At 37.2% G+C, this 8,978-nt stretch overlaps 1 protein-coding gene across 1 annotated transcript in view; it reads left to right on the forward strand.

Moving 5' to 3' along the window:
* The window catches only part of CHMP2B (charged multivesicular body protein 2B), a 9,981-nt gene extending 2,616 nt beyond the window's left edge, over positions 1-7,365 (forward strand). Inside the window, exons 2-6 of the mRNA XM_010169815.1 lie at positions 585-676; positions 1,903-2,097; positions 5,202-5,304; positions 6,719-6,825; positions 6,971-7,365. Coding sequence (XP_010168117.1) covers positions 585-676; positions 1,903-2,097; positions 5,202-5,304; positions 6,719-6,825; positions 6,971-7,084 — 611 coding nt within the window. The 3' untranslated portion in view covers positions 7,085-7,365. The remainder of the gene's footprint in view (positions 1-584; positions 677-1,902; positions 2,098-5,201; positions 5,305-6,718; positions 6,826-6,970) is intronic.
* The last annotated feature ends 1,613 nt before the right edge of the window (positions 7,366-8,978 follow it).

The raw sequence follows: 8,978 nt of genomic DNA on the forward strand, positions 1-8,978 counted from the left end.
GAGCTACATTTGTGGAAGAGAGCAATCTCCAGCAAACCAGAGTAAGGACAGAGAAGAGCCAGATCCAGGACATAGATGTAGGAGTACCTTTGTTGTTTTAGTGGATTTGTGAACTCTTAACTGCTCTGAGGTCTCACCTATGAGGTTTCTCCAGCTGATCTATCTGTTGCCATTAGACCTGACTGGTTGCAAAGCTGTAGGCTCACACTAAATATGTTTTTGCTGAGTTAAGGTTGAACTTGCAGAATAGAATTCTTCTTACTGTGTGATTAAGGCTCTTGCTACTGTGCAAAGAAACACACAAGGTAAAACAGCATTTTTGTTACAGGATATGGCCTATGCTGCTGAAACACAATCATGTTGCATACATAGCATTGTATTTTGGTAATATGTCATATATTGGAAATGCTGACAGTTTTTTGATAGCTGACAGTTCATTCTGAATGAAGGGAGGCTGGCAAACATACTGCATATCTACAGTCTTTAGCAGTTAAGATGTTTATGTAGTATTGAAAACTTTTCCCAGCTAGGGAATATAAATATAAAATATTTTCTTATATAAAATATAAATATTTTCTTTCCAGATATAATAAAGGAGCAAAATCGAGAGTTAAGAGGTACACAGAGGGCTATAACCAGAGACAGAGCAGCACTTGAAAAACAGGAAAAACAACTGGTAAGTAGAGCAGGGAACTTTATTTTACTCTTTAAAACCAAACACACTCCCCCAGTATAACAGAAAACTTGCAAAGTGCTAAAGATACAACTCAATGTATGATAATTGAACACTAAAAAAAAAGTTGTGTTCCCCTTTTTGACTTTTCAGTTATTAAATTTGTATTGGAAAAAAATTTACTATCTAAAAAGCAATTCTCAGTGTTTAACATAGGAAAAGCCTGAAACAATGTGTTTAGATGAAATAACCACATTAATCTTACCCTTCCATTCTTAGCATTCTCTATTCTTTAGGAGGTTTTTTCTAACAGGCTTTTAAATCAGTGGTCTCATAGTGGAAAAACTAACAGAAGTGTCAGTGCCACCATATGTTACCAGGACACTCCGGAGGGAGAGAGTACTTGAAAAACCATAGGGTATCATGAATAACCTATAAGGTGATTTTCATTCATATAGAGCTTCCATAAAATTATCTAATAATAGTAAAACTATCTGCCTAAATTAAGATTTATTTAAAACTTAGCATGTGTGAGCTATCAAATATTCTGTGCACCTGTGTGGCAGTGTAATTGGATAAATTGATGTGACAGATGGTGGGGTTTGATGCGTGAAGACATGCTCAGACTGTGGGAAAGGCTAAGCAAATCCAGCCACTGTTTCAGTAGCTACTGAGGTGTTGTTTCATGGCACCAGGCCACATGAATACCAAGAGCTGGGAATAATAAACTAAAAGAGGTCAGAGAAGTTGTTCCTGGAAGCCTTGAACATGTAAGATCTAATAGGTTACTCATAGATAAGGCATTTTTCTGTATGAAATATTCTGACTCTGGAAATATGGCCTGGTCATAATAATTTCTTTGCTTTTTGGTTGTGTTTTGTTTTGGGGTTGGGTTTTTTTTTTTTTTGAAGTGTTACTCCCTATCCAGATATGGAATTGAATGTGCACATATAAGTGTGTGTGTTGTTATGCAGAATTTGAAGCCTTTTGGGGAACTGTGTGCTACTATAATTCAGTTTTGTTGTGTTTTTTTAAGTCTGGTTAAATCATAACAGCATTGCATTTATTCTAATAAACAGCCTTAGTAAAAAACAAGGAAGATTTTATATAACTTTAAGTGTCTTTAAAATGTCTTTACCTTCTGGAATTTAATTATTAATGTTAAGGCTTAATTATAGTCTTTCTTTGAATTAAAAATCAGTAGAATTAATCATAACTTTTTTTAACAGGAACTGGAAATAAAGAAAATGGCTAAGACTGGTAACAAAGAAGCCTGTAAAGTGCTAGCAAAGCAGCTTGTACAGCTGCGGAAGCAGAAAAATAGAACATATGCTGTTAGCTCTAAAGTCACTTCTATGTCAACTCAAACAAAGGTCATGAACTCTCAGATGAAGATGGCAGGAGCTATGTCAACTACAGCAAAAGTAAGATTCTCTTACATTAAAATCCAGCATATAGTTGCAAAAGTTGTGTTATTTTATATAAAATAATTGAAGAGATAAAGCTTACTGCTTAATACCCGAAATGATGTTGAGGCTGCAGTAGGGAAATGTAATTTGATTTACATTATGAAATTTTTGTCTGGTCAATCCAGCCAGTGAGCACCTAACTAAGCCTATTTTTATGGGCTAAACCTCTGTCAAATGTTTGCATAAAAATAAACTCTTTAATGCCAATGGAATAACTCTTTAGTACATCAAAAAAAACCCCAAACCATGCTCCTACAGTGTCTTACCTCTATCTTGTCACAAGCCATTTTTACTGGGAAAAAGTAGGGCATGCTTTGTCTAGAAATCAAGGCAGTGTGTCATAGTAGCTTTATGGCTTGTGCAAGAAGTAGGTTATTGCTTCCGATCTTAAATTCCTAAGGAAATCTAATTTGGAATTCTATGTCACTCTCACTCTCCCTGCTCTAAGGAAACAGTATTGCATTAAGTTTTCACACAAATCTCATCTTGTAACAGAGTCTCAGAGTCTGAAAAATCCCCATCATCTGAGTTAGTTGTGAACTTCCTCCTGTTTCCCTAACTTGAGAAATAGGGAATTTGCTTTTGGCAAGCAGGATTGTTCAGCTTGAGGTGTAGGAAACCGAATTAGCACACATCATTGTAGACAAGTTGTGCTTTTATCACAGTCCAAACTAAATCCAGTTACGTGCCATTTAAACACAGTAATGCAGCACAGCTTAGTGTAGAACATAATTACTGCTACGGGTTTGCTGTCAGGTATCTTTCAAACTTGCAGATATACCAACAGTTCAGTGCTGCAAAGTTGTGACTCTGTAGCAAACTTTCCATTCTCCATGACTAACCCACAAAGAGGGGCCTCCTCTGACTGTACAACACTTAAACAGCTTACTCAGTATTCCTACAACTGTGTTACATGTTAACAAGTTTGTCTTGCTTTTTAATCACTGCATGGTTGACTTGATTTTAATCTATGAGACATCTTAAATGTCTCAAAACCAAAGTGTCACTAGACTAATTATGAAGGTTAAGTCAGTAGAAAAAAACCAAATATATATATATAAAAAATAAATTAGCCAGAATCCAGAAAAGTGCTATTTTCTGGAACACAGCAGGTACTTCTGTGGACTAGTTTGTGTAACATTATTAGAGAGGAAGGTGTTAAGTTTTTTTGGTGACTTTTAAAGTGATTATTTTGCCTTATCACACAGAAAGCTAAAAAAGGTATTTAGTTTTTGAAGTATTCTTAATCTCATACAACCGTCAGTGAAAAATACAGAGAATCAATTGCTTCAACAAGCAAGACAAATACATGAATGCAAAGCTTTCAAAGTATTTTCTATATGCTTTTTAGCATGTTGTGGTGGTTGCACTGGGCCAGCAGCCAAGCACAGTTGCTCACTCACTCCCCCCCATCCCCAGGGGATAGGGGAGAGAATTGGGGGGTAAGGGTAAGGAGACTCATAGGGTGAGATAAGAACAATTTTATCATTGAAATTAAAAACCCCTTAAAATAATAATGAAATAATAATAGTAGTAAAATATGCAAATGAGTGATGCCCAGTGCCATTGCTCACCACCTGCCAACCAAGCCCGGCCCGTTCCCAGATAACAATCCCGGAGGAGCCACAATCCCGAACCGAAACCGCAATCCCGGGAGAGCCAGGGCCTGAGCCAAAGCCAGAGAGAGCAAGAGAGGAAGAGCTCCTCATGAATCTCCTGCCCATGGGGGACAGGAGATGGAACAGCCCCTTGGCAGAGCCAAAAGCCAATTGACCTCATTAATTTAAATATTCCTCACTCCCTGAGATCTTGCGCTTGCAGACGGACAGAACACAAAGTCCTTCACTGCCAGGGACACAAATGCAAACACTGGGATGTTCTCAGCATTTCATAACAAATCCCAGCTGAACCCAAACCCCAGCACTGTTCCAGCTGCTGTAAAGAAACCAGCTGAGTCTCAGCTAAAAACCAGGACATATGTATGGCCCCAATTTTGGACATAGTAAAGTCCAGTTAAGAGTTACCTGTTTCTTTTAATCATGCCTCTGACCTTTATTTTCTGAAGCTATATAAACTCTATATTAGTTTAGTGCAAATATTTTTGATGTCCATCTGTAACTCTTGTAAAAGAATTCTAAAAAACCATAACAACTTTTAAAATTCCAATCACGTGCCTATGAACAACAGCCTTTGAAATTCAAGTGACATGAGAAACATAGCACATTATCACTTTAAACAAACTCAGACATGAAGGCAGAAGAACTTCTACGAAGCCAGTAGCAGCTGTACTAGCTTGATAGCATCCTTTTTAATTAACCAACTCTTTTATCTTCTCAAAGATGCTTAGACTTTACATTTGAATTGCTCATGTTTATATTTAGGTTTCAGTGTCCCATGAGAGATACAGTAGGTTGCTTCTGAGGAAGAAGAAAGTATTAAATACCAATGCCTGCCAAGGCAGTGCTGCCTACTTACAGTAAAACAGGTGACATATTGTTACACCATCACAGAAAGATTTCTACCCATTACAAAGGTTGACCCTCAGCTAATATAAACTTCCTGAACACTTTGATATTTGGTTTTCTGTGAAAAGTAGGTTTTTTTTCCATTGAATAACATAAGTAAACAGTTGCAATTTAATTTTTGTTCAAATAGTAGTGGTTCAAATAAATTTTCCTTCCTGAATAAAAAACTTGCAGCCATTTACCTCTTTAAAGAGTATAGCCTGCAAGTTAGGAAATACTATCCCATTCTTTTCATCTAAATCAGGCAGATTTTTCCTAGTATAAGGCCAGGAGAAGGATTGTGGTGCAAGAAAGACACATACATTTAAAAGCATATCTATTAGGGTAGTAGATAGGAATATTTCTTAATAGATGTAGACTGTACTATCGATCTGTTGTGTTTCTACAGTTCTCAGGGGATATCAAGAGATAAGGAAAGTGAAATTTGGACTGAAGAGGTTTTTTTATTAGAAAAGTCTTATTCTTTCTTAATGTATAGATTGTAATTTACTAGTGTCTCATTGTATGATTAAGGATTTTTTTCAATATTAATAGACAATGCAAGCAGTTAATAAGAAAATGGATCCACAAAAGACACTACAAACGATGCAGAATTTCCAGAAAGAAAACATGAAGATGGAAATGACTGAAGAAATGAGTAAGTTCTACATTGCAGGGAACAGCTAGCTGGAGCCCAAGTGCTCTTGGAAGGGTAGAACCAGTCTAGAAATACTGATGCTTGAAGTTTTATTTCTACAATTAATTAAACTGTCATAAAAATTGAAGAGCAAACAAAACAATGCACATCTGAGCAGGGAGGCTGAGCCTTGGGCTTTTTAGTAGCTCTAGATACTAAATCTAGAATCTGTTTCTTCCCATCTTCATGCAAAACACCCATCGTACTTCTAGAAAGAACATAAGGGAAGGGAAGAGAGTTTGAGACCAGTTCAGAATCTTATTGGCTTAACTGATAGGGAGACTTGAAAAATTGTTCTTTCTGTAGCCAATAATTCTGTATGTGCTTTTTATTTTGGGGCTGGACACTTAAAATTAGATATTGATAATCTCAGCTTTACATACATGGTGATATGGGGTGATTTTGTTTCCATTTTTTATTTTAAGCAACTTCTTTGAAGGTGTCAAGTTTCTTGTTCCCAATTGCATCTGTCCACTGTCAGCTAAATAATCCCCAACATCCTGGTGTTGCTAGCACAGTCTCCTTCCTATCCTAATCCCTGCCACTGTCTTGGCCATAGTAAGTAGCATGGACTCAAAACTATAGTGTTGATCAACATGTGAATCACAGACTGGTTTGGGTTGGAAGGGACCTTAAAGATCATCCAGTTCCAACCCCCCTGCCAGCAGCAGGGACACCTTCCACTAGACCAGGTTGCTCAAAGCCTCATCCAGCCTGGCCTTCAACACTTACAGGAAGCAGAATCCACAGCTTCTCTGGGCAACCTGTTCCAGTGTCTCACCACCCTCACAGTGAAGAATTTCTTCCTGATATCTCATCTAAATCTCCCCTCTTCCAGTTTAAAGCCATCACCCTTTGTTCTATCACTACCTGACATTGTCACAAGTCCCTCCCCAGCTTTACTGTAGGCCCCTTCAGCTACTGGAAGGCCGCTAGAAGGTCTCTCAGAGCCTTCTCTTCTCCACTGTGCAGAACTGCATTGTCACAATTCAGAAATTAGCTGAGTAGTAACAATTTCACAACTTACCTAAACAAGGAAGAGGAAAGGGATTTTTATGGAACTGTAGAAGATGTTTTTAAGAAATGTTAAAATCTGGTGGCGGGGAGATAAAGCAACTGAACTATTCTGGTGAAATTAAACATTGTTATAAAAGCTGTCGTGCCTTACACCCTGTTGCTGTTGCTCTGGCTGTGCTTGCAGTCTTTGGAAGGCAGAGGTAAGAAATCCTCTCCAATATACAGGTGCTTTCTCTTGGTATCTTACACAGTGGTATTACTACTACATTCTGGGAAGGTAGAAAGATGGCACCAGATTATTTTAGTAACCTTTTTGCTTAATGCAATGTGGGTTTTTAATTTTTTTCTTTCTTCTAAGTTAATGATACTCTGGATGATATTTTCGATGCTTCCGATGAAGAAGAAGAAAGCCAAGATATTGTTAACCAAGTGCTTGATGAGATAGGAATTGAAATCTCTGGAAAGGTATGGCTATTTTTACCCAGTTCATGTACTTCTTCCCCTTTTAAAAATAGTTTGTTCTAGCAGCCTTTATTTTACAGTCTTACTCTAGAAGTCAGCTTGTCATAACATGTATTGTTTTTAACTGAAGAAAACTATCTTCTTCTAGATGGCCAAAGCTCCGTCAGCTGCCAGAGGCTTACCATCTGCATCAACATCAAAAGCTGCTACCATATCCGATGAAGAGATTGAACGACAGCTCAAAGCTTTGGGAGTTGATTAGCTTGATGGCAATATACAATCTGCCTTCTAATTATTCAGCTGCAGACAGATGTAAAAAGTGCAAATACTCATTCAATGCAACTGATGTCTAGGAAAACCCTGAAGCTTCAGAAATGGCAACTTGAAGTTGGTACTGGGGGGAAGGAGAAGGGGAGAATATTTTGAATCAATTCACAGGGAGGAGTTCACTAGGTGGGTTCATTGCATGGACTCTCTGAGCACTGGACCAACCAGGGATGTAGTTCTGATGATAAATTCATTTCAGAATGTCCTCTGAATTCAAAGTTTTCTTCTCTCTCAGTTCCTGATCTATCTTTAGAATTGGCTATTCTGGGGCTGGTGGTGATGCCTCCTAGGACAGCACCTAAATAATGTATATAATTTAAATAAAACTATCACTATAGAAAAATTCTTAGTCTGTCATCTTAGCACAAATGAAACTTCACCTTTGCTCTTAGCTGGAAATTATTTTCCTTTGATGAGAAATAGCCTCGAAAGCGTAGCAAATTTAGGCAGAAAGAAAAAGCATTTTATGTATTTCTTTCAAGTTCCTGTAGTAACTTTTGAGTTGATTGAATAATAGCTGGTTATTCTTTTTACTGAAAGGGAAGGATACAGTCCTTGTGCAGTTAATTTTACTGGAAGAGGATTTAAATTTCTTAGTGAACTTTGTTGCATGAAAGGCACTGATTGAACTCTATTGTACTGTAAAATAGCTGGTTTCAACAGAATTGCTGTGCCTTTATGTATATAAATCTTGTACCTTTGTGATTTTTTTTTTTTTATTTTCAGAATGAGTCTTTGAAAGGTGAGTAAATTTGTAATTAAGATGGTTTCACAAAACACGATGGTGAGACCTCTGTGTACACTTGATGGGACTCAGTGCTGAAGTTCAGAAATGCACTTGTTCAGAAAAATGCAACTTACGCACTTGCAAAAAGAACATTTGCCTGAAACAACCTTTGTATATATTTTACAGTATTTCTTAATGAAAGATAACTGTGCATAATTGTATTGTTTACTAAGATGCACTAGATCACATTGATAAACTAAATTTTAGTTTTGAGAACAATTTTGGATGCTACCTGATAATTACTTGTCTAAACACTATAATAAAAGTGTTCTGGTTCTGTGAAGGTTTTTTCTATGGTCTCTGAACTGCATCAGCGTGATTCTAGCTCTAAGTGGAGTGCATTGGGCTAAGGAAATAAGAACTGTTGATATTTTTATATAGATGACAAAGTCTGAGAATGCAGTTCCCAGATGGTGTGAAGTTCCTCAGCTCTTACTCTGCTGGAGATTATTTGCCCCTCAGTTGTGCTGATTTGGTGGGGCTGTTCATTGAACAATAACAACAAAATCATCCTGGCTTTAAAAAGAGAAAAGCAAAATGCCTCTCAAGAGTGAAACTAGGATAACTATGGGGGACAAACTTCACAAAGAGACTCTGCTGATGGAAAAAGCGTAGCAGGAAACCTTAACCTCTATGAATCAACTGTTGTCACACCATCTGCTTTTTAGGATTGAAGTCAGCAGAGAAATAAAAAAAAAACATAGGTGAGCCTTCATCTGATTTTTGGCATAGAAATGCAGATATTCTCTCTCTTTGGAGGAGGTAATGGACAAACTATGAATCTGTAAGGTAGTGGGTAGGAACGTGTAAGTTTATATATTTCAAATATCCACTATGAGGTGAATTTTTTTTTTTTAACAACTTATTTTGTAAAAAAATCTAATAAAAAGCTTTTTATTCTGCAATGACTTTGTCCTCTGTAGGGTTAGTCTTACACGTATGTCTCTTTAGTGGGCTTTATTTGAACTCCTGTTAGCTCTGATCAATTTTCCTTTGTCCTGAGCTATAAAACAGCAGAATAGTTGTAGTTGCTTGTGGGCCT

The sequence above is a fragment of the Antrostomus carolinensis genome, unplaced genomic scaffold, assembly GCF_000700745.2.
Source record: "Antrostomus carolinensis isolate BGI_N321 unplaced genomic scaffold, ASM70074v2 scaffold9016, whole genome shotgun sequence".
NCBI lineage: Eukaryota > Metazoa > Chordata > Aves > Caprimulgiformes > Caprimulgidae > Antrostomus > Antrostomus carolinensis.